The sequence below is a fragment of the Rattus rattus genome, chromosome 2 (genome assembly GCF_011064425.1).
Source record: "Rattus rattus isolate New Zealand chromosome 2, Rrattus_CSIRO_v1, whole genome shotgun sequence".
Taxonomy (NCBI): Eukaryota; Metazoa; Chordata; class Mammalia; order Rodentia; family Muridae; genus Rattus; species Rattus rattus.
This window is the reverse complement of record NC_046155.1, coordinates 89,214,238-89,240,220: the sequence shown is the minus strand read 5'-3', so window position 1 is coordinate 89,240,220 and position 25,983 is coordinate 89,214,238. Positions and strand designations below refer to the sequence as shown.

The following is a 25,983-nucleotide window of genomic DNA, read 5'->3' as shown; positions in this document are numbered from 1 at the left end:
ACTTTTGTTCGAGAAACCACCATGCAACCTTCCTGTCTGAGCAGAACACAGCTCCAGGGAAGCTGGGTAGTACATACTCATTGACTCAAGGATCTGAACCCTGAGTTCATTTAGGGCTTATGATCCCTGAAGTTCTGTCACACAATACTCCACATGAAAAACGGTTGTATTACATTCCCTCGTTTGTGGCCATGTCTGATGTGACAGATCTCAAGCGTTCAGGGCACTTGCCCCAAGTCATACACACATTAAGACCAGACCTCCGATCTGTGTCCGGGGCTCATCTGGCTTCTCTAATATAAACCTTTATCATGAGAGAGGTTATTTAGAACAAACCCCTCATTATCAAGTGAGTAAACTGAGGCCCAGCCTGAAAAGAGTTTCTGCAGGTTGTAAAACTAACCAGTATAGAGTGGGGAACTGGACCATAGGCTATGGACAAGCATTAAGGCCTTTCATCTGCTCCCTGTTTTCTTCTCCTTTGCCTCTCTTTTGTGAACTCCACTTTGAGAACATTTTGAGGCCTGTTGTCTGCCTTTGTTGGCACTCGCCCGGGGCCCTGGGCTGGAGGGACATGGGAATATGAGCTGCCTTTCTCATAGGAACATTCAAGAACTGGATTTTGTTGAAGGAGGGGGAGGGGGAGGGTCAGGGAGGAACAGCAGGGTCCATGTGACCACTGGTGACATGTTGATGCACTCAGAGCTGGCTTGGTGGGCACACAGGGGATAGTATGAGAGGTGGATTGGACTCAGAGGAAGGCTTCTTTAGAGTTCTGATTTGTGAGTATTAGGCACAGATCCAGGCAAAGAGGTCCAGTCGATCAGTGAGTGCCAGCCTGAGGTACCTCCCGCTACACACAAACACTATATCCACGGAGGCGTGTTGGCAGCGAGCAGTGAATTCCAGCATTGTCTGAAGCAACTGTGGGATGAGGCATGTATGCCTTTCTGGCCAGCTCACTCCTCTTATGAGCCCATGAATTGTCTTGTTTTGTTTCTGAGTGATCATGTGCTCTCTCCCCACATTGCATTGTGGGTCTCTCCTGGCTCATTCATTCAGTCCTGGCTTGACACAGGGCCAGGCAAGCTCAAATGTGAATTCCACCCGTAAGCTCTGCTTCCAATGCCAAGTTGAAACATACAATTTGCCCAAATTACAGAGAATGTGATGTTGGCCAAATAGTTACCTTGAGTCGTTTCTCAAAACATTCCCAGATTACACATTTCTTCAGGGCAGGGAAAGTGTGTGGTGTTACATGATTATGGCTTAAATTCCTAGTTCACATTGCACTTTGCCATTTACAAAGACCATGCCATCTTCCCCATCAGGCAGGTGAATTTGCCCCCCATTGTCCAGATGAGAAACTTGTTTTAGGCAGGCAGCAACCTGCCCAGGCAGCATCATTTGAGGGCTGAACTGAAGCACTGCTCAGAACTCTATGATCTCTCTTCTCTGTTGAACTCCAGCCATAGCTAAATCCTAGAGGGTCTGGAAGGGCCATTTAGCCATAAATGGATTTTCTTGGACAGTCAACAAGTCATTTCCTCACGAAATGTTTGGGTTTCTGCAGTGGAGTAACCAGTGAGCTCCCTTCTCGCCCAGCCTCACCCCCGGGAACTGGGTCATGGTTTTGAATAATTGATTCCTTGACCTTGCTCTTCTCTGGAGCGTCCTCCTGTTGCCGAGCAGCTCTCTCACGCCCCGTTTTGTTGGTTGTCCTAAACCCTGAGCTGGCCTTGAAGTTGCCCACTCGTGATGTTCTCGATCGAAACAGGTCAGATCTCGAGTAGGTTATTTGCCATCATAGCTATCCCCTCCTCGCACCCCACCCCACTCTTTTTCTAGACCTCGAGACCAGGAAAAGGAGATAGCGAGGGTATCTTATCTATTTGGGTCTGTGGAGGGACAAAGAGGCCCAACTCTTTCTCACACTGACTTCTGATCTCCTCATGATTTTGTGATGAGTGCTGGAGAATAAACAAACAAAAGAAAGAAGAAAAGAAAGAAAGAAAGAAAGAAAGAAAGGAGGAAAGAAAGAAAGAAAGGAAAGAAAAGAAAACTGTGGAGAGATAACTCAGTAGACAAAGGTGCTGCTACTAAGCCTGATGATGGTCTGTGTTCCACCCCCAGAAGCCACATGGTGTCGGGAGAGAACAGGCTCTCACAAATTGCCATTTGACCTCCACGAGTATGCTATGATGTATGTACATGTGCATACACACACATACACAGAGTTAAGTAATTATACGTGTATATACACAAACACACACACACACACACACACACACACACACACACGTTGGCAACAGGGTCTCACTATGTATCCCTGGCTGGCCTAGAACTTGCCTTATAGTCCAGCTAGCATCAAACTCACAAAGAACCACCTGTACCTGCCTCCTAAGTGCCAGGATTAAATGTGTGTGTCAAACGTCTGACGTAATTTTTCAAGAGAAAAGAGATCCACGGGGAGTCAGGAAGGAATCCATGAAGTGGGGAAGCAGTTATAACATCTCCTGGGCCACTTATTCTCCGAGTGGCACTAGGGTTGCATTTCTCAGCATCTGTAGCAGATCTGCTGACCTCATTAGACTTTTGAGGTCAACAGAGTTGAATGGAAAGAACAGTAGGCTGAGATCCAGAGATCCACCCGTGATCCGCAGGTCCCAGCTTAGTTACAGGACTTTGGGCAAGTCAGGCTGCTTCTTCTGTCTTGGCTTCTTAGGCAGGAAATGACAGATATGTAGGGTGTGGGGGATATCTTAAAAGAGCCTCCTAGGCTTCAGTGGTCCCTCAGTGCCCACTCTTATACTGTCTTCTTGCTCTACCTTCTCTTCTTCCTCCCCCTTCCCCCTCCCCTCCCCTTCTTCCTCTTCCTCCTCCCCTCCTCCCTCCCCTTCCTCCTCATCTTTTCCCTCCTCCTCCCCTCCCTCCTTCCCTCCCCCTCCCCTCTGCCTTCTCCTCCTCTTCCTCCTCCTCCTCCTGCTGCTGCTGCTGCTGCTGCTGCTGCTGCTGCTGCTCCTCCTCCTCCTCCTCCTCCTCCTCCTCCTTCTCCTCCTCTTCCTCCTCCTCCTTCTCCTATGAGGATTGTTTGTAAGCAATTCTCTCCTGGCCTATGTAGCTCTGCCTTGTCTCTGGGCTCCACCCACGGTTATGTCTAAGCTCAGATAAGAGCAGCCTGTTACTGCTCTGGTCTCCTGCCAGGCTGCACAGGGGACTGTAACTTGGAAGTGATGCTGGAGCTCTAAGGAGAGAGTCTGGTCAGTAGACAGGCATGGGACTGGAAGGAGATGCTTTCAATGTCCTAGGCTCCCAGACTCTGCTGTTATTGAATAGAGGTTAATAACTATGTGGACCTGGTGGCTCAGGCCTGTGATCTCAGCTGCTCAGGAGCCTGAGTGAGGCCTGATGAGGCTACAATAAATTCAAAGCCACTCTAGGCAATTTAGTGAGAACATATCTCAATAAAAAGTAAGAAGAGGTCTGGGATATAGAACCATGGTACTTTCCTAGCATGGGCAAGGGTCCTAGATTCAAACCCCATGATGACCACCACTAAATAAAAAAAAGTACATTCCAAGTGACCAGACCTTGTGGCCATGGCTTGGGGGGACATTTTGTAACAGTAAAAGTAGAGACATTTGGTAAACAGGACATAGCCTAGCTAGAAAGCTAATGGAAGGGAAAAGACTTGGGAGGGGGACCTATCATTAGGATATGCAGTTGTGTAGAGATTCACGAAAGAAAGAAATTACAGATCAGATCGTCTAACACAACTTTCACTTTTGTGAATATGGAACCCAAGACCTGGGGACAAGACTGAAACAATCTCAAGAAACCAGCCATTGGCAGGACAGAGAGGGGAAGGATATCTCCATGTCTCCCCGAATGGCTTTTCCCAAAGCCACATTCCTTTCTCACATGAGTTCGTACTCTGTGCCTGCCATCTACTTGTCTCTTTGACCCTGAACTCGACTGTGTAAGGTGTTAGTAGGGCCCCACCTTGTTGTTTATTGAGACCTAATAAAGCTTGGGCACAGCAGTGTGGAGAGGTGGAACTGCTTCGGGTCTGTTGACTTGTACTCTGTACCTGATGATGCTGAGTCAGCAGGAGTCCGTTTTACAATGTGTCTTGGGGTACAAGGTCGATTTTGAAGACAGGAAGTGAAGGGAATGCCCAGCTTCAGCCCTGGTGGCCTCTTGTGGGTTAGTCATCCAGATAACTACTGCTTGGCTTGTGCGGCAGCCTTGTTCTGGGGCAGGACTGAATACAACATGCACAGGCTCACGGAGGGACTCTTGGAGTGAGAAGTGGCTGCCTGTTCCACTGCTGTGATGGTCTCTGTGAGCCAGGCAGCAGTGTCTCACTCTCCTGAGGACTCCTCTTGCCCCTTCAGCTCTGACTAAGTGAGGATAGAGGGCAGGAGTGGAAGAGTCTGTGCTGTGCTCCTTTAGTTGGGTGAGCCCTGGGTTCACATGCAGCCCCTTGCCTTTCCCTCCCTCCCAAGAAGATTGGAGGATGAATAGCAGACTGTGGGGCAGAGCCAGCCCAGGGTTGTCCAAGAAAGGGTACAGCAGGAAGGAGCGCATTCTGAATTTTAGAACTGAAGGGGGCTGTAAGCATGTTTTCTCTTCAGCAGAAAGCGCACAGAGTGGAACGTCACCTGAGCCATCTAGAACTAGATGGTCAAAACGCTACAGTGGGAGACCCTGGAGACCAGTGTCAACTCTCCAGATGTGACGTCTCCATGCATCTGCAGTTTAGACTCAGGCAGTTGTGTTCGTTTTCTACTTTTTGGCTCTGTTGCGGCAGTGAGGGTGGTAATTGGTAAAGGAAGGACAGTGAGGTAGGACAGCCCATATTAAAGGTTCATATTTAAAATGTCTTGGGTTCCTTGTGCCAAATAAATTGAGAGCAAACATCCTGTGAGTTCATGGCAGACAGTCCCTCCCAGGACTGCCACATTCCAGACAGGGTGTCATTCCGCAGGAGTTGGGGCACGGGTGAGAAAACTATTTTTTTTACACAAAGGCCAATAAAAACATACCATCATTTATAAGGCAAAATTACCCAGGAAGCAGATTATTGGTCATAAGGACAAGCTAGAAATTAAAGAAAAATCTAGATCCTTCAAATGGAGAGAGGCAAGAGGATAAGGAGTCCTCCAAGAATTCTTCCCTCTGGCTTGGATCTCCCCTCTCAATATCTTGCTGAGGTCTGCCTCCTGGGAACCAATTTTAGAGACTGACATTTGAACCCTTGTGGAGTGATTTGGAGTCTAAGGCTTTCATGGCTTCCTTCCAAGGGGTGCATTGTTGCCCCTGGACTTTTGTTTTTACTTTCTTTGCAGTTCCTGGGATTGAACCCCAGAACCCAAGGCCTTGAACATGCCATTTGAGTCCTCTGAGCTATAACCCCTGCCCTTGGTGGCTTTAAAGTGGAGTCTCACTGGATAGCTCAAGATGTCCTTGGGCTTGCCTTCTTCCTGATGCAGCTTGAGATCTTGAACACAAGCAGCTAGACTTAGCTCAGTAGCCCCGAGGTCCACGTCTTGATGAGGAAGCTGAGCGTTGCTTCTGATACTCACTACTTATTTTAGTGTGTGTGTCTTTCAGAGCATGAACCCAAATACCAAGGACGGAGGTTAGCACCTTCTCAGAGCCAACACAAATGCATTAGTCTCCTACCATGGAAAATCCATCCTTGGTCCCACCTCTGTGGTCCCTTTCCCTGAGGTTGTGGTGGAGTTTGGGGGTCACTGAGAGCTACTTCAGCCCAGCAAATGTCAAGAAATTTGCTGAGTTTGGTTCATTTACCCTAGTACCTCCAAGCTCAGGAGATGTGGCCTCTGGATGCCCCCAAAGAGTCAGTCAGGATCCCAAGATTGTTGTCGCCCCCTCCTTCACAGTATGTTGCTCTTAGCAACCAGCCTTGTAGCTACTTGACTTTCAAACTCAAGTACTTAGGCATGGGAGGATGCAAAAGCCTGTTCAGGTAGCAATCTCCTCCAGCCTCAGGTCACGGTGAGAGGATCGCAGGCAGACATTCTACCCTGTCTGATGACAAAGCTTCCTACTTTAGTTTATACAACCTAATTGACTTTGTAAGTCTTTGAAGAAAATAGTTCTGTGACTTCTATTCCCCTATCCAGAAAAGAAGAGGGTCACTGTTGCCTCTGTCTGTCTGTCTCTCTGTCTCTGTCTCCCTCTCTCTGTATTTCTCTGTCTCTCTTCCTCTCTCATTCCCCCCTCCTGATCAGACCTTCCTAATGCCTGCTAACCACAGCAAGCACATTTCCCACAGGCAGGGTGCTCCTCAGCCTTGGTGGAGGGAAAGAGAACTTTCTCGGAGCTGAGCAGCCCCATCTGTTTGTGTGTGATTGGCTTGCTTTCCTGGGATTGCGAGTGGGACCTGAGAGCACACTAGTACAAACATCATCACTAGTGCTTTTACAATGGATTGATGTGCATATGAACGAATGTATAAGTTAGTTGATGGTAGAAAGATGGATGAATGAATGAGTGTATGGATGGATGAATGGATAAATGAATGAATGAATGAATGGGTATATGGATGAATGTGTGGTTAGTAAGATGAATGAATGAATGAGTGAAAGAATGAGGGTATGGATAAATGTATGGTTAGGTGCATAAATGAATGATTGAAGGAATGGGTGGATGAGCAGCAAAGGTCTCTTTCTTCCAGCATAAAGGAAGTGAATAGGTCCAGACCAAGTTCTGCCTACCTGCTATCTAGGATCCAGCATATACTTCAGAAGAAAGCCATTTGGTTTTGGAGGAAAGAAAGTTATATGAAAAGCTATTTCCTAGGAAGTAGAAGGGCAGGGCAGGACAGGGCAGCTAACGCTTGAGCCATAACACCTCAAGACCTGTTTTCAGGACTTAAAGCAAACGTCAATCACAGTTACAAGTTCTCTTTCCCTCCACCAAGGCTGAGGAGCACCCTGCCTGCGGGAAATGTGCTTGCTGTGGTTAGCAGGCATTAGGAAGGTCTGATCAGGAGGGGGGAATGAGAGAGGAAGAGAGACAGAGAAATACAGAGAAGGAGACAGACAGAGAGACAGACAGACAAAGGCTCTGGAATAGCTGGCCACAGCAGAAGTAGGTTAGAGTCTGTTCTGGTGGCTGTTTCTGCTTGTTCAACCCACAAGATGAGATTCCCTACTGCTGGACACATGTCACAGGAACCTCCCTATGGAGTGCTTGCTTTGTCCATTGGCTTACATAGAGGATTTCACACTGACACCCTAGATCCTGCCCTTCCAATATACTGACATGGTTTAAGCCACCCCAGAGTCCCTTCTGACTCAGAAAGGGACCACCACCATCTGTGCAGATGGCCTCATCTGCTCATAAAGGCTGAATGATGTGCATGGGCCCCATAGAAAGATGAGAAGGAATGTGTGGCCAGCTGCATAGCTACCTGGGCAGACATTGGATGGAAGGATCAGACAGGTACTGCCCCTACCCCCGGGCCTCAGCATGCTCACAGAGGCCACCTGACTGCTAAGAGCCAGGAAGGTGCTATTTATATCATTAGTTACATCAACCATGGTGTCAGCAGCAAAGCCATGGACTTGTGCATCAGAAAATCACGCTGAAAGGGAAGTGTGCAAGCCAAATTTAAAAAATGTAGAGATAGAAATAGTACCATTCATCCTGATTTTACTGGGAAATATCTATTCATTCATAAACAAGCCAGCTACTTATGGAGGCAATAATGACCCTGAAACTGAGATTTCAAAGATAAGAAATTGGGACAACTCATCAGTGGGCAAATCAGGAAACAAAAGGAAAGAAAGAACGGCATGGGGAGCTTGGCCACTCGAGTTCTGAAGATTGATACAGTACCCTGGGCACTCAGAAGTGAAGTAGTCACTCTGGGAAGAGGAAAGACACGGAGGGCATCTACCTTTCCCTCAAGGTGTTTCCACATCAGTCACTCAGGCCAGATGAACATGCAGAGGCGCAATGAATTCTGGGTAAAGGAAGACCCAGCATCTTGGTCTAGTGTGATACTGTTTCTGGTGTGTCCTGTTCTCCTGATAGCCTACTGTGGTTCTAGCACTGTCTAGGTTCTCAGTAAGGGAGGCGGGTGGAACTTTGGCTGCTGGCCTTCAACCCTAGCTGGTCAGCAGGATTCCTGAGAGAGTTAAAAGCATTTCATCTCAGGGACCTCAGCCTCTGAGACTCTGGGAGTGGCCTCTGATGCTAATTTTGGGTCATTTGTGCCATCACCCAGCCTTGGTGACTCTGGCACAGAGTCCAGGAGGTAGAAGAATGCAGAGGAAAGAAGGGGGAGTAGATCAGGGAACTTTTGTCTCTGAATGCTCCAGCTCTCTCTCCTCTCGTCCCTCAGCTCTGTGGCCATGCATCATGGTGGCCACCTTTGTGGTAGCTCTTAACTATGTGGCTTCCACAGGACAAGATGCCTCGTAGATCTATAACCAGTGCCATGGGTAGACTCTGCAGGGCAGAAAAAGACGGGCAATTGGAGGCCTGTTGGGGATACTGACTAGGCTGCTGCAGAGTGAGACGAGGGACTTCAGGAACCAAGCCTGAGGAAGAAGAAGGCACTACATAATGGTAGTGGTACTGGGGAGAACATGGGGAGCCACCAAAGGTGTGGGGACCCCCAGCTCCTTTCCAAACAGTCAGACTCTACGCCGTCCTATACTCTGAAAGTCATGGGAAGCTTCTGACTTGATTTTTCTCTTTACAGTTTTTATCAAGCATCTAGTACTGCCAGAGGCACAGATGCCAGGCACTGAAACAGGCAGCCTCTGGCCTCAGTAGATCAATGCAGTCATGTGTGGGAAACATCCCTGTGAAACTCCAAAGTGTGGGGTAGGTGGAAGAGGAGGGCAAAGTAGTCTTCAAAGAACAGTGTAGCTAAAAATACTACCTGGCCAGGGATCTTTGTGCTTTATCCTCATGGTGCCCAGCAGTGCTGGGCTGTTATTATCCCCATTTTATGGATGAGAAAACTGAGGTTCAAAGAGATTAAGCAACCCATGCTGGCTCAGACACCTAGTAAATGGCGACTTAGGATTTGCCACTAGTCTGCCTGACTTCGGAGTTCCTACTGTAACCCATGATGCTCCATTGGTGAGCTAGTTGCTTTTCTTGTTGCTATGACCAAATGCCTGATGAGGAGCTAGTTAAGGGAAGAGAGGCTCGAGTTGGCTCACAGTTCAAGGGAATACAGTTTATCATGTTGGTGGTGGGGGCATGGTGATGGGTGTCTCTGTGGCTATGGGAATTTAGAGCAGCTGCTGTCGTATCAGTGGACCAGAACACAGAGGGATGGAGGAGGACGTGGGAGCCAGGCTATAAACCTGAAGTTCTTTTTACCCCCTATGACTCACTTTCTCCAGCTAGACCCAATTCCTTAACAATGCCACTCACAGGAGGTTCAATGTTGAAACACAAGCCTCTGGAGGAATTTTACATCTAAGCTGTAACAACTAGGATTTACCCAGCGACCAAGAGTGGGGATGAAAACTGCAGACAGAGGGGGTTGCACCCACAGGACCTGAGGGTAGGGGCAAAGAGGATTCCCTTATGTTAGGGAACAGGGGCTGGGCACTGATGTGGGCTGAAACCACAGGGACAGGAGCTGGACCAAGCTGCCGGGCTTCGTACAGCTCTACTAGATGTTAGCGTTCACCCTGTTCATCTTTACAGCTGAAACTTGTAAGGCAGCAAAGCATCATGGGTTGGGATATGCAACAAAAAGTAACAGCTAAGTCTTACGCGTTTCTGATAGGTCTCTCCAGCAACTGTGTATGATCTGGGCTGGGGGCTTGATAGAAGGTGAATCTAGACACAGAGAAGGTATTGATGAGGGAGACTTTGAGGGTTCCGGTGAGTGGATGGGAACCTGAGCCCTGGGTAAGGACAGGGGCTGTGAACAGGAGCTACTGAAGAGGCAGGACTCAGCTAGCCAGCTCTGCAGGATGAGGGGGAAAGAGCTAGCCCATTGACTCAAAGCATGTGGCACCAGGGTCCGGTGTAGAAGGGAGACAGGTGCGGGTGAACTTAAGGCAAACAGGCCACACTAGAGGTTTCTATAGTGTAAGCAGGGGACACAGTTCTCACTAGTGAGTCACCAGGGTGCAGCCATTATTAGCAGGATCCTGGAGGGCAAGGGTCAGAACTTTCTCTTTCAAGGGCAGTCATGGGAGAGGACTTTACCAAAGATGGAAATCACACAGAGACCAGCAAGATAAGGCTGGATGAGTGGCCTTAGAAACAGAGAGTGGGTGGTGACAGGGGGCTTGGTGCATGGGGCGTAAGCAGAAATCAGAATGTGTGGGGGATGGGTAATGGGGACATGAGGAAATGATCTTGAAAGGGAACAGTGGCTGTGAGACGAAAAGGGGAGAATATAATTTGGCCTCTCCAGGAAAAGAAAGGTTAGATCTAACAGTGATTGAGTTTGGCCATAATTGGACGAGTGTCTTAGTATAAATTCACAGATCAGAAGGCAACCCAGAGCACCATGCAGTGAATCTTTGGAGGAGGGGGGAGATTCAGTGAGGAGGCATGTTCTTCTAAATCGGGGAGCTTGGTAGGATAGACCATCCGATGCCGAGAATCAGTGAATGGGCAGAGGAAGCCTGGCTCTGTGGTCACCCTGACAGTTCTAAGTGCGGTGCTGCACACTGCAAACAGGTGTGGGTGCCTGCCCCTCTTCTCCAGCATCCACACACCTTCAGACGAGGACGGGCTTCTCATTCCCAGGGCCTAACTTCAGCAAGCCAAGTGTACAAAGTATCCTCCAGTCACAGAAGGCTGCCCCATGCCCTTGAGAACATGCCTGGTGGGGACAGCCACTCCCAAGCCTGGTGTCTGCACTGACGTGTACCAGGCAAGGCAGGGAAACCAGACACCGCAAGAAGTCTCTTAATTTTCACAGGAATTCATTGTTGTTTGTGACTTGCTCAAGGGAGAGTTGAGTGACTCAGAGAAGCCCCCATTTCATTTGATCCAGTCACACAGACTAGTAGTTCAGAACTTGGGAGTCAGGAGTTGGGGGAATCATTGAAAGTAAAGGAATGAACTGGGTTGTCTGCCTCAGCACCTTGCTGGACACCATTTTCAAATGGGGAAAGGACATGGGTTTTTAAGAGAGAGAGTAGGAAGGCTTGTTTCTGGGGTTCAAACAACTTTTTCAAGATATCAGGTCCGGATACAAGGTTAGATATAAAATGGCAGAATAGATCGTTATTGAAAGTTGACCTATATATTAGTTATTTTCTTTTTAAAATATTTTAATTATATCAATTTTTAACTTTAAATATATTTGTATCTATATTTAATAGTCATTTTAATATTAAACATATTTATATAATATATAAAAATTCTATATATTTTCTTTCCTCTTTCCAACTCCTCTCATGCCTCCTCCCACTAACCCCTCCCATGCCCCTCCTCCCTCTCAAATTGATGGTCTCTTTTTCTTGATGGTTATTGTGCATACAAATATGCATAAATATAAAAATACAACTCGCTGGGTCCATTTGCTATTGCTTGTGTGTCTGTGACTTTAGGGCTGGCCACTTGTTCTTAGGGGACCAGTAAAGGGGCTCCTCCCTGGAGAATGCTAATTCCTCCTCCCTCCACAGTCATCGGCTGTCTGAATGAGATCCTGTGACGTTTCCTCCTTCCACAGGAGCATGTCTATTGGTGTTGTCGTTGTTCAGGTCTTCAGCTTCCTGTCATTTCTAAGAGACACAGCCTCAGAGCAGACTTCTTGGTTCTCTGGCTCTTGCAATCTTCCCACCCTGTTTTCCAAGACGCTCCCTGAACCTTAAGTGTAAGAGTTGTGTCGTAGATGTATACAACGTCATGGCTAGGCAGACCATAATCAGTTGATCTCTGCATTTTGACTTGTGGTTTTCTGTGATGGTCTCTGTCTGCTGCAAAGAGAAGCTTCTTTGATGAGGAGTGAGAGCTGTACTTATCTGTGGATATAAGGATATGTTTTAGAATGTAGTTAGGAATTATGTTGATTACGTGAAGTGGTGGTGGTAGGTTCCTCCTAAGAGCCATGCCCTCACTAGCCCCAGAGAGTTGGCTAGATTTCTAGAACCTGGCATAAATTCCCTCATATTGAGCTGGCCTTACGTCCCATCGCAGAGCTGTTGGTTACTGCCAAAACAGAGGTGTCACTATTGCACTTCTAGGGATATTTTACCATATGGATTATAATTGTGGTTCACAGGCAAATTAGCTATTTTAATATCTCTGTGACAAAAAGTACCTAGCAAAAACAAGAGAGGGGAGATTCGTTTTGTCTCGTGATCTCAAAAGTTCTTTTAAAAATAATTTATTTATATATGCACTGGTGGGTTTTGTTTTGTTTTTACCTGCTTCACACATGCGTGTCTATGTGAAGGTGTCAGATGTTGGAGTTGCGAGCTGCCATGTGGGTGCTAGGAATTGAACCCAGATCTTCTGGAAGAGTATTCGGTGCCCTTAACTGCTATGCCATCTCTCCATCCCCCTCAAAAGGTGTTTATCATAGCTTATACCTGAGAAGGAGAGACAGAGTGGGGACGAAAGACTTAGTATTTAGTGCTGAGAACACGTGGCAATGGTGTTCACATCACAGGGGACCAGGAAGCAGAAAGCAGGATCAGAGTCTGGGAGTAACCTTCAAAGACTCACCCTTAGTGACTTACATCTGTCAACCGGGCCCTCAGCTCTTCAGTGTTTTACAGAATCCTAAAATAGCTCACTTAAGGAACAAGCACTCAAGCCACAAGCCAGTGGGAACACTTCAGATTCAAATCATGCCAGCACATGGTGGCATAAAGGGGGTGTAGGTTCCCACATAACCAGCATTCTTGTTGGAGGGAATGCTTGCTCGTGACACAGGCCAGATTTAACATGCCCACGGACATCTATGGTGTTTATTCAGGGATTATTTTCTGCCTGACAGACAAACCCCTATATTTAATGACTTCAAATTTACAAGTTTGGTTTGATTGTTTGTTTGTTTGTCTGTTTTTTTATACATGTAAAGGCTAAAACATAGTCTTTGTCATAAGGGTTTGTTTTTTTTTTCCCTCAAGTGGGCATCCAAATGGAGCTGACTTCTTTCTCTCTATGGCTTTAAACTACCTACCGTGTAGTTCCCAGAGCTGTGGTGCTCTGGGAGAGAAAAGAAAAGCAAACAGGATCTTGGGATAAAGTGGTGGCACTTATGGGTCAGTCCTCAAAGTGTTGTAAGTCCCTCCTGCTCATGCTCCTTAAGGGTATACCTGGTCACCACCCTTCCCACAGCTGCAAGGAACAGCCCAGAAGGAAGGAGCCACCAGGCTGGAGATCAATTAGCCTATCTCTACCATGCCCACCATCACTAAATTCACCTCTCAACTGAATGTTTATGGATGTGTTAGTCACTGTCCTCTTGATTCTTGGTTGAGATCTCCTTACCCCAGATCCTGGCATATTAGAACCAATGAAGAAAGGATGCGTGGGAACACCATGGAGCATCGTGCATCCCAGGTCTACAGGAAAGCCAGTCTTTGACTTGCTGGGCAAGGTAGTCTGTTTGCCTGTGGCTCTACATGCTTTGTGTAAGAGCATTATTGGAATGGTGCCTAAGAACATGCTTTTGAACTTGGCTATGGGGCCTCCAATGAAAGCTTGCCGACTCAGGCCCTGTGACCTTCAGTAAGCTGCTGCCTTTCAATCCTTTGAAAACTGGGCTTGAGTGTCTAACAATGCCGTAGTGTGTTACAATAATTAACTACTTCAATATACATGGAAGCTGCTACACATTGCCTGTGACTTCACTGATGCTCATTAAATGCCAACAATCATCTTCTCAGAGAGTGGACACTCACTCTTTCATTCCTGTGCTATAGACAGTGTAGAGAGGGCCTTGCGCTGGGTGCTGGAAGCACATGTTATTGTGGTAACTGACTGCAGTCAAGATGGATATGGGCTACTGTGGAAACTGTGGAAGGGTCCCAACCCATTGGGGAAGACCCTGGGGTGGATGTGTCTGAAGGAGAAGAGGCTAGGAGGACAAGAATTACAGCTTGAAGATGTGCTCAGGGCTGCTGCCCACCCAAGAATGGCAAAGTCTGGCATATGATGGGGCCCACTGTCTTATGAATGAGAAGATTCTATGCATGATAATTGGATTCTAATGAATCAAGAGGACCCAGAGGTAGTATCTCTAAAGTGGTTGTTAGTCCATGAAAAATTTGCTGATCCTTGATCGAGGGACAGAGCTGTGATAACATAGCTAGTGTTTGCATACACTGAAAGCTGTGTACACTGCTGGGTTGATCCAGCTGCATCTCCAAGTTGCTTTCAGGGATTCTACTCATGGGTGCACAGAGGAGAAGCCCCTATACAGGAACCACAGGGACTAGGACATTGGACTGGGGTGATGTGTGGTGGCTTTGGAAACTAAACAAAGGATCCTAAGCCTCATTTCCCCTGAATTATTGAAAATTTCAGAAATACCAAATGGGAGGAAGTATGTTAGCAAGAGATCCTGTGGAAGAGAGACAAAAGATAACAATGGGAGTTTGGTACAGCTGAGCTTCTTGGGCTCAGATAAGATGTGAAGGGAAGAATGAGCGAAACCTAGATAACTTAGAAAAACAAGTTTAAAACCATAGCACCTCGCCAAATAAAATCAGTGTATTTCCTCCATTGGTGTAATGGTTTATTTTGTTTGCTCTGGTTTAAAACAATAGACTTCCCTGTAAATGACACCACCCATTCTCTACCCTGGCCACGGGTACCTCCACTCTTGGGTGGTGGTCTTTGTGGTTTTGTTTTGTATGGTCTTTATTGTTTGTTGTTTCTGTGACAAAACATGTGTAACATCAAACTTACCATTCTAACTGTGTTTAAGTGTATAGTTCAGTGGCACAGAGGACGTTCACATTGTGGTCCAGCTGTCGCCATCATCCATTCACAGAGCATTCTCATCAACCTACACCAAAATGCTGTGTCTTCTTAAGAGCTTTAGCTCTCTTCACCCTCAGACCCTGGAAACCTCTGTTCTGTTTTAGTTTGGTTGGTTTTTGTTTTTTGTTTTTGTTTGAGACAGGGTCTTGATTTGTAGTCTACGTAGACCTTGAAACATGATCCTCCTGCCTCAGCCTCTTGAGTGCTGGGATTATGGTTTATAGACATGCCCCACTATACTTAATTCCATTCAACTTTCTCTCTCTGAACTTTCTTGCCACAGGTAGCATCTACTGTCTATTTAAGGCTTCCATGGTAGATTCATCTTGTAGACACACACCAGATGTTCTGTGGAGAGATGGTTTTATTGTGTACCTGCTCCAGACATAGCTTCCTTTGTGGTTGCTTTTTAGGTTTTCTTGAAGGCCTTGTTAAGTAGCCTAGCCTTGTCTCCAAGCACGGTTCTCCCTTGTCAGCCTTCCAGCTGCTGGGATTAACGGCATGGCCTGTTCTGCCCAGCCCATTCTCCTTCTGTCTCTGAACTTACTTGCTGTTGTGGTCCCATTCTCCATCTTGAGACACACAAGCAAGCCTTTGGGAAACTAGATGGTTGAGTTCAGTTTTCCTGGGTGATCCCAGTGTATGGTCATCAGCCCACAGACCTGCAGAACAGCTCGCCAAGTGTTGGTAGCACAGGTAGACTCTGTGCTGCGGGATGTCTGCTATTTGGCTGTCCAAATATAGGTTCCATTGGGGGAGATCACATCAGATGTGAACTGCATCCTCATTTCAATTCCATGCTGCTATGACCCTTTGGGTTTTTACTGTTGTTGATGCTATTGTTAGTTTTTAGATTATTTGAGAAAGTGTCCCCTTATATAGCTCCATCTGATCTAGAACTCCCCCTATGTAGCTGAGGTTGGCTTTGAACTTGTGACAACCTCCTCCCTCAGCCTCTGGAGTATAGTCATTGCAGGTAGGAACTACCATGCCTGGCTAAGGATGTGACCCTTTGGAAGGGACCCTGCCACACTGGCCTTAGAGGCTCTGTGGTCCAGGAAGTAGTCATGCTGGGAGGGAACTTACCTTTTTGGGATTTGAGCCTCACCAGTCCTTTCACAAGCAGAGCTTCGTGTAGGACTGCATTTTCTTTTCTGGTGATCCAGGTGGGCACTGATGGCTGAGACCTGATAAATACCCAGAGCTGAGCAAAGCTGGGGAAAGCAAGGTGCAGGAGGTCACCCTTATGCTAAACAAGACAGACAAGGGAAAGGTATTCCTGGATTTGGGGCACATCAACAGGAGGGAGTTACTTGAGCTGTACATGTGTTACATAGAAAAGTTGGGAACTAGATAGACTCACTAATCTTTCCTTGTTCAGGATGCTATAACTCAGGAAGCCATGCTCAAGAACATCATGGGCTACACAATTTAACTAGTGTAATTAGGGTCTGGTTAGAAAGACATGAGCAAGAACACATGCTATTTCTGTTACATGGCATCCATCCATGGTGACAGAGACTATGGGTGACGCTATGAAATGGGGCTGGGCTCCTCTCACAGCCTGCTCTGTATCTGCCCATGTGGCTCTGATGAGACTACTTATCCTGGAACCTCCATTTTCCCTGTCAATCACAGAGACTGAGGATATGGCTGTGAAGGGCTTTGGGTAGCATTAAGCACCCCAGCAGGGCTGAGACCAAGAGGCAGGCAATGATTGAAGCTTAATCCTCCTCACTTGGGGATTTTCTTAGGAGGCCCTAAAAAGAGGTTTAGCGGTACTGGCTGGAGATGGGGGATAGAGTCAGAAATTCTTATGGAATAATATATCGCACACACACATAAATACCCATAGATACACACACTCACACAGACACACAAACACATGTTAAATAGTTACTACAAATGACAAAGTTATAGTCACATTATACAGACATGGACATGTTTGAGATGAGTGGAGAGAGAGAGAGAGAGAGAGAGAGAGAGAGAGAGAGAGAGAGAGAGAAACAATCTCCAGGCTTATTGCCAGGACTCTTAGGTGAAGGCACTTGACAGGCAGCAACCTCAGATAATTCTGGCCAGTTGTTGTTCCTTCTTCTTGCCACCTCCTGGTGTATAGTTATCTCCTGATACAGTACATAGGTAGTAAGACCCTGGAAGGTGTGGACTGGGGACTGACTCCATGGGTCATCCTGGTGCCTGGCATTGTGTATGGCTCAAGAGAGTAGTGCATGGAGACCAGGGAGTAGTAAAGTGTCAGGCTACTTCAAACCTGACCACAGGCACCACTGAAGAAGGAGGAAGGGGGCTAAAGACCCAGAACAAGTACGTGGCCGAGATCATGGGGCAGGAGTGGGAAGGGAAGGGCAAAACCTCAGTGGACTGGAATGTCCTCTGGTGCTCACCCAGGGCAAGGGGTGACAGGTTACCCCAGCCCCATTGCAGCTTGGAGTCTGGTTGGTAATGTCACAGCACATCTCTGTGTGTCTTTCCCATTATCCCTTCCTAGAGAGGTTCCTGGCAGGGTTAGTAGTAGGGGCTTCTGCCTCCTGTGAGTGAGCTCTAGGTGGAGATCAGGGAGCAAAGAGAGCTTTGGCTAGATAGTGCCTCTCTCTGGGGCAGAGTGAGATCTCTGAGGCCAGGGTGCAAGTGGGAGGCCTAGGAGGTGATGCACATCCTCCTGCGGAAGTCACTAAGACTGAGGTTGCCTGATGGACACAGCACAGAACATAGAGACATGGATGCCCCCACCCCTTTCTATTTCGATTCCTTCCCTTACCGCTGGAGCTGGAGTTGAACCCGGGCCCTCACTCATGCTAGAATACTCTTTCACTGAGCTAGCTCCCCAGTCCTCTTTTCACCTAAAGACAGGGTCTTAGTAAACTTTCCAAGGTGGCCATGAACTAACTCTATAGCCCAGGTAGACTTCAAAACTGCCACCCTCTTGCCCTAGCTTCTTGAGTACCTAGACGTGTAGGCCTGCGCTGACAGGTCTGGCTCTGAGTTGCCCCTAGTTCATGTTGGTGCATCGTACCCTGAGAGATGGAGGTCCAGACAGGAAGTTAAGGTTTCAGGCAAGCTGCAGACCAGGGCTTTATACTTGCTGGGCTCCACAGAAGCCTAGCCCAGAGGGGAGTGTTTCTCTGGCTGGCTTTTGCTTCAGCTTAGAGATCTAGGTAGCTGTGGCTGATTTTCGACAGTGTTCGAGGTGAAGTGATTGGGTTGGTGGCCTTTTCCTATCTACACTGAGTATAGGACTGCACCCTTGTTGTTGCTGAGACGCACCCCCTCCCAGACTCCTTGCTGCAGCAGAACTGAGAGGTGGGGAGGGCAGGTTGGCATGAAAATGACACGAGGGTTTTGTTCTTAGGTTGCAGTGACTTGAAACAGATCTTGTGTGTGGGGCCCAAGGGTACGGTAGAGGGTTGAGTCTCTCCTGGATGTGGCTACCCATGTCCCTCCCCAGGCCTCCATAAGCTTTCAGGAGCACCACCTTTCCCCCCCCCCAAGACATTGCCATACTGGAATACCAACCATGAGTTGGGTGGTGAGGCTCAGAGGACACACAGGGAGTGAAGTTCTAAGTATGAGCACACAGGCCACCCTGGGCTCAGGAGTCCCCGTCACCTATATTGAGAGGGTGCTCAGGGTCTCTGTGCAACCTTGACCTTGTCTCCCAGGTGCTGTAAGTTGAGTCCATCACTATACTGTCACCTGCAATCCAGGGCTCTGAATGTTCATTTTCGATGGTCAGAGGCAGGGGAGGGAATGTCTCTGTGACTCATGAAGTCACACAGGCAGGAAAACCACAAATAAGGGGCTCAGTCATCAAAGTCCAAACTCCTTCAGGCTATTCTTGGAGACGACACATCGCATCTTGTTTCTTCCCAGAAAATGCAAAACCCTGCATATTTCTAGCTAGTCGGTTCTATTTCTATTACGTCTCAGACTCTAGAGAGGCAATCTCTGGGCAGTGGTTAGAAAGGCAGACGACCAAGAACCAGCTACCAGGGAGCTTCTGACTGATGTATTCTTCTTGTTTTTGAGACTCTGCGGTCTCGTGGAGCCCAGGCCGACCTGGAACTCACTCGGTAGCTGAGGGTTACCTTGGACTCCTGCCTAATTGCTTTGCCTCTACCAGGAAAGCACTGGGATTATAGGCTTGGGCCACCGTGCTCAGCACAGCTCTGCTCTCACAGTTCTAACCTTTACCGTTTGGAGCTGGGAAGAGTATTCTCCAAAAGACACGAACCCCCAAGTCTCCAAGAAGTGGAAGCTTAAAGCTCAGACTCACTGTGTCCCTGACCAGCGCTGCCTGTATGCACTCTGTGCTGTCAGAACTCTCTGGGTGAGAGTCCCCTTTGACATGTGGAGAACTTAGAACTCGCAGGTTTGCTGGTTTGTTCAGGACTATATGGCTAAGAAGCGAGCTCAGATCTAAATCTTCTGAACTGGTGTTTTAGAGTTTTTGTTTGTTTTTGTCTAAGATAGGCTCTTCCTATGTAGCCCAGGCTGGCCTAACACATGTGACATACTTCTGCCTCCCAAGAGCTGATATTACTAGGATGTGCTTTGTCCTATAGTTTTAAGGTATATGTAAGTTCTTAGCATAGAAAAATAGTCTAGCAGGGTTCGGGATTTTTGGGTTTTTTGTTTTTGTTTTGGTTTTTTGTTTGTTTTGTTTTTGTTTGGTCAGTTGTAGGATTTGAACCTGGGCACACTAGGCAAATGCTTTGGGAAGCCAGTGTAAGCCAGGACCTATGCTTCTTTTGAGTTGATATTTGAGCTACTGAAAGACTGGTGCTAATTACAAGGCCAGCAAATACTACTAAGGACATCCCAAACCTGATTGCTCTTCTCTCTTGTAACTCTGTGTTGTGAGAAGTATCATCTCCATTTTACAGATGAGAAAACTGAGGTGACCAACTAAAACAACTTGTCTGGTATCATACAGTTAGCAAGCCCAGGTTTCCCTGACTAAATAAATGATCTGATGTTCCCACAAAGATGGCCACCCACCATGTGACAATGCCGTCTTGAACTGGTGTGGCTTGGCAATGCAGTCCTTTAAGAAGTGGAGACTGTTTAGATCTGGGGAGGCATGTTCAAGCTGGAACAGTGAGATGCATGTCCAAGGCCAAACTTAACTCCTCCATGGGCTCTTTACCTCCCTTTTCCTTATCGTACCCTAGATAAGAGCCAGTTCTGGGAACTCTCACACCCCCAGACCCTCAGCGTGGCGTTTGCTTGTCCTACACTGAAGTACAGGATTTAAGTGGTTTCAGGAGGAGACAAGTTCTTCCAGTTTGTAAATTGTCGTCTGGGAGACAGATCTGACTTGATACTTGCCAACGGTATGCAATTTTAGATTTTAGACAGAAGCCGGGAGTGAGAAGTGGATTTGGGTGCAATAGGCATTACATGAATTATATACCTCAACACACGTGCCCAGGACTTCCTGGGCCTGAGTGGCTTGTGTGAGGTCATGTGGCAGTGAGGGGGGCTTTGTACCCTTGCTCCCGTAGCTCCAAGGTTACCCCGTCTCATCCTCAGGCAAGATTGTGGCTTGCACTAGAATCTTGGGAGCATTGCTTGTCTCCCTGCTCCCCTCCACCCTCCTCAGTCAGTGGCACACCGCTCCGCTTCCAAAGATAGATAGTCTGGGAATGCGTGCACGCCGGGACGAGGATGAGTCCTGCTTTCTGTCGGTGCTTTCTGGGTGGCAAGTGTGACATGTAGAGAAGGATGAGACATGGGAGGCCACCGTGTTGGTGCCTGAGATGCCAAGCAAGTGCTGGGGATCTTAGTGGAGCTGAGGGAGCACAAGAGAAGGAATTCGTGACTCCTCTAAACCAGGCGGGGCACTAGTGTTGCCAGCCCTCTCCACCTCTGTATCTTCTTGGGTGGCATGGATCAGGGTAGCAGGGTGGGTCCTCCTGAAGAATAGGCCTGGTCAGTGCATACAAACTGGTGAGACCTCGCACAGGCATGGGGGTTAATCTCCATGTGAGACAGGGCCAGGCACAGTGGACACTCTCAGGGGAGCAGTAAGGAGGACGGGCTCCCACATGAGCCTTGGCCTGGAGGGGATACTCCATGATGTGTCTCAGAACCCCTACCCTACCATTTTTGCTAAAAGCTTGCACTGCTAATGCCTTGACTTTGCTGTTGATGTAACTGTACCCCCTCTTTCCAGACTCATGCCTCTGAACGGTGTCTCCATGGCCCATGATGCCCACTCCCCTATCTGTCCTAGAACCCTTCTCCTTCTCACAATAGAAGCTATTCGGCATCTCCTGGGGACTTCTCCAAGCCAAACAGGACACCCGCTTCTCTGAGCACTCCCACGCTCTTTGTCTAAACGCTACAAGCTCTTCTGTCCACTGTTCTGTCCTCTTCCTCAGATGGGGTCTCTGTACCAACCATCTCTGTTCCCAGCACCCAGGGTAATGCTGACACTAGTGAAGGCACCAGAAACTGTTGTGGTTGAATCAGAGATTAAGAGGAAAGATACACAACCTCCTGACCGCTTTGGGTATTTTGAAACCAACCTCCAATCCAGATGTGCCCTCCATAAATGATCCCATCTGGGGAGTGTGAAGCTGCCTGGGGGCCTTGTACTCTGTGCTTTGTCCAGTCTCCCATTGCCAGGCTCCTCAGAGCCCCAACAGATGGGCTAGCCCATACCCCCCATGCTGGCTGACCTTCCCGAACTCTCCATTCATCTTGAGGACAAAAAATAGCTTTGCTTTGGGGAAATGGCTTTTTTTTTCATTTTCATCCCTTTGAAGTTGAAATGATTTTCCTAAGAAATCCTTAAGGTTAGAATGGTGGAGAGAGAGAGAGAGAGAGAGAGAGAGAGAGAGAGAGAGAGAGAGAGAGCGAGCACAAGCCTGCCTCAAATCCAAGCAAGCTATTTCAGTGATGTGAATGAACACCCCATGAGTTTCTCCCTTGCATCAACCCAAGCCCTTGTTTAAACAGCTCCCTGCTTGGTCTTACACAGGATGGGCTCCTTTTGCTAATGAGAAGGCCATGCAAGTCTGTCTTCTGGTTATCTGACTGAGGAAGATGGTGCGTTTCCGGCAGATTCCAGAAACACGAGTTTTGAGCGGTTGCCTTTTGCCACCTGTATAGGGGAAAGTCCTATCCCAGGGTAATCAGTAAAGATGATGGTAGAGCCTGGAGGAAGATGGGCCATGGGATTTTTGGTTTTTGGTTTTTGTTTTAATCTGTGCACTGACATACTTATAGCTACGTAGAATCCATGTTAATCAATTCTCAGCACCAAGAATGGTAGGTTTACCACAGGGCATAAATCCTTTCTGGCCTTTTCCTTTTCTTACTCACTGTTTCCAGAGCCATCTGACTTGTAGCATGATTGCCTAGCTCCTGTTGACATTCTCCGGAGTATATTTATATAGCTTTGTGCAATCTGCAGTTCTCCGGCCAAGAACGGGAGTGGGGGCTGGGGAGAAAGGTTGCCAGCAAGGCGGCATGCCAGGCCAGAAGGTACTTTGGACCATCTCCAAATATGGTCCATGTGGAGTGGTGAGCATGAGGGATGGAGTTCTGCCCTTTTGCCCCTTAAAGAATATAAGGCTCACCTGTCAATGGCTTCCTTTGCAGGTGTAATACTTAGCCTTCCCTTTATGCTGACTCCTGCTGATCCCTCCACACCACTGTTCCACACCGCTCCTGAACCATGGGAGAGAATGAAGATGAGAAGCAGGCGCAGGCCAGCCAGGTCTTCGAGAACTTTGTACAAGCTACCACATGCAAAGGGACCCTCCAGGCCTTCAACATCCTTACCTGCCTCCTGGACCTAGATCCGCTGGACCATAGAAACTTCTACACCCAGCTCAAGTCCAAGGTGAACACCTGGAAGGCCAAAGCTCTGTGGCACAAACTGGATAAGCGTGGCTCCCACAAGGAGTACAAGCGAGGAAAAGCCTGCTCGAACACTAAGGTAAAGGGGACCCTGTGGACATTCCTCACCCCTGTGGGACAGGGAACCATTGTTCTTGCCGCGTTGAGGTTCTTAGTAGATAGCTAGATGCGCCTGTGGGTGTCGTATTGTGGTTCTCAGGGGAAGGTTCCCTTTCTCTGGAAGGACTGCACTGAAGCCAGTCCTATTGTCCTGGAGCACAGCTACCCCATGGTACCATTCCCAAGGGAGGGAACCCAAGCAAAATGGAGGGAGTGAAGCCGATGTTACCATCCTACTTCCTACGTTTTCCATCTCTACAACCCTGCTTGCCACCTGTGGGCCCGGCTGTTTATTGAGCAACTTCTGTATACAAGGTATCTTTTGTCTGCGAGCCCACTGAACAACTTCTGTATACAAGGTATCTTTTGTCTGCGAGCCCACTGAACACCTGCAGCAACTGTTTGACCTGGGTTCAGACTTCTAGAAGGCTGGCTCTGTGTGACTCGCAGCTCAGGCACGGAGTTACCTAAGCAGTGTCATTTAAGTGGTTCTCTCTGCCGGCAGCAATGTTTTGGAAAGACTCCCACCCATTTTTGTTGTGTGAGGAGTGGGAAGGGGTGAGTGCACTTTGTCTGTGTGTGCAGATGAGGAGGCCAGGCGTCAACTCCAGGCATCTTCTTCTACTGCTCTCCACGTTAGTCTTCTAAGGCAGGATCTTCCCCTGTGCCTAGAGCTTGGCATCTCAGCTAGACTGGACAGCCTAGGATCCCCCGCCTCCGTCCCCTCAGTGCTGGTCTTACAGTGTCTGTCTCCATGCCTAGATTTTATATGGGTGCTGAGAGTTGGAGCTCAGACCCTCTGTCCATGCGGCAAGCTTTGTATTCGCCAAACCTTGTCCCCAGCTGACTCCCTGATAGGGAGAGTTAGGTCAGCGAGATAGTTCTCTGGTCTCTTAACATTGCCTTCCCTCAGGATCCACGACCCCACTCAGGAGCACACCTGTAGTTAATTCTCCATATACTGGCTATGTCCCCTGTGGTCTATGGTTGGCAACATCAGTGAAGCTGGGGCCCAGAGCATCACACCTCTGACATCTCTGACACTCCAGCACCTGACAGGCTGCTAGAGCTGATCCTCGCTGGCCCTGGAGAACTATTGCTGGTCCAGGTCCAGGCTGTGTGTTTAGGTTAATGTTGAATGCACAGCATTTAGACCTTTCAGGAGGTGGTTCAGCGGAGCCCATGGAATTCTCTGCTGCGCCAATCCCAGAACAAGAGGATTGAACTCTCCATGGCAATGAAGCCTGTTATGTTTCTGTTTTGGTGATGGGGGAGTGGCTGAGGCCACCGTGGGATACGGCTGTTTTCCATTGCCCCAGGGAGGCAGCTGCCAAGCTCCTGAGCCCAGTGCACCAGTGTGTAGAGGACAGACAGGGTTCCAACTGTACTAAACCATGTGCACTTCAGCTCTGAGAAGCAGAGCTGTCCCCTTCCCCGTCCCCATGCTGGTCCAATATCTTGCTGTGCTCTAGCCTGGTATCTAGAGGATACCAGACTGGCAAAGGAAAGGGGAGAAGACAGATGCCCTTCGTGCCGCTCCCACCAATGCCTCTCTTCAGAGTTGTGATTTCCTGCTTCATGGCTTCCTGGGAATTGGGCCAGGGGAGCATCAGAGTTACCTTTTAGTCACTGTATATGGTGGCTTTTAAAAAACAGTGACCCTGTGTATGGCCCCTGAGCCCCACAAGAAAGTCATAAGGAGGGCACCATAGAAGTTGTGTGGTCACTATTCGACAAACTCTCCCTCATGGACAATCTTTAAAACTGTTATCCCAGGCTGCTTTTAACTCATGGCCACTCCCTTACTTCAGTGCTAAGAGTACAGTTGTCTAGCAGAGCTGTTTGATTAGGAAGTGACATTGCCTGGGTGGCTGATCAAAGGTGAGCCTTCTGAGGGAGTCATCCAGCATGGCATGAGAGGAACACTGGTCAGCATGGCGTCATTTGTTTTGAGACAGGGTCTCCTGTAGCCCAGGCTGGCCAAGCCTACTATGTCTAGCCTGGAACTGCTGGTCCATCTGCGTCCCTATCCTCATGGCTAAGCGTACTGGCATGCACTGCCATGGCTGGCCCTGGAAAATCAGCAGCCAGAGAGTGGCCTAACTTGTCGGGCCAGTCCTATTTTATAAGCTCTAGTGGCCTGAAGCAGCAGAGTCCCCACACCTTATGTCTGTCAGATCACTGTGGGTACTTGAGATACAAAGGGAACAAGGACATCTTTAGTTCATGGTGCTCCGTAGGAACGACTCAGAGCTTGAGGAGTTGTCGTCCTGGTTTGTGAGGAGAAACAGAGGCTTTCCGCTTTGGGAGAGCTCATCTTATAAAAGCTGCCTGTGCTGAGGAGTGGAAGGGTCAGGAAATGCCCTTGCTGTCTAGACTAAGACTCCTAGAGCTTGGAAACCCAGCTCCAACCCATCAAGCCAGCAGGGAAAGCACTCAGTCATGGAGAGAGGATGGTCCACCACGTGTCTTTTCCATTCTCTCCACCTCCATCCACATTGGATGTTTTGCTCCATTCCCCTATACTGTGATTGGGGTTTCTCTCCCCTTGAGATGTCTGAGTCCTATCTCCACAGGTCTGTGATCCAAAAGACACATCTTTCTCTTGCCGTTCAATAGTGAGTTTTTGACTGGCCCGCCTCTGGATTTATAATGGTCCAATCCTGAAAAGCTGGTTACTGTAATCAGCCCTGCCAAGCATCACATGGTTGACATGAAGGTGGGGCGGTTTCCCAGGACTGTGGGAGTGCAGACAAACACAGGTGTTTTCCACTTTTACTGGTTACTTTATTTCTGCTTAGGCCCTCCCATACCAGACTCATGCATGGGTGATGGGTTCTCAGCTCTAAGAGGCCGTGCTGCTGTTCTTCTCATGAGTCAAGCCAAGCCACAAGGGATGGGTCCCACCTGCCCTCCTACGTGACAGACACTGACTTGTTCACACAGAGTGTTTGTTTTCTTTGACATAATAGTTTATGCTTAGCATCATCCAGATAAGAAATACTAGACCTTAGCAAATATGTGGTTGAT

At 48.1% G+C, this 25,983-nt stretch overlaps 1 protein-coding gene across 8 annotated transcripts in view; it reads left to right on the top strand.

Moving 5' to 3' along the window:
- Positions 1-25,983, top strand: part of Mical2 (microtubule associated monooxygenase, calponin and LIM domain containing 2) — a 138,728-nt gene that overhangs the window by 22,510 nt on the left and 90,235 nt on the right. For 7 of the 8 annotated variants that reach the window (XM_032892888.1, XM_032892887.1, XM_032892886.1 and 4 more), the window contains exon 3: positions 22,594-22,933. In XM_032892888.1, the coding sequence (XP_032748779.1) occupies positions 22,670-22,933 (264 nt within the window). In that variant the 5' untranslated portion in view covers positions 22,594-22,669. The remainder of the gene's footprint in view (positions 1-22,593; positions 22,934-25,983) is intronic. The other variant, XM_032892882.1, reaches the window with a different exon arrangement.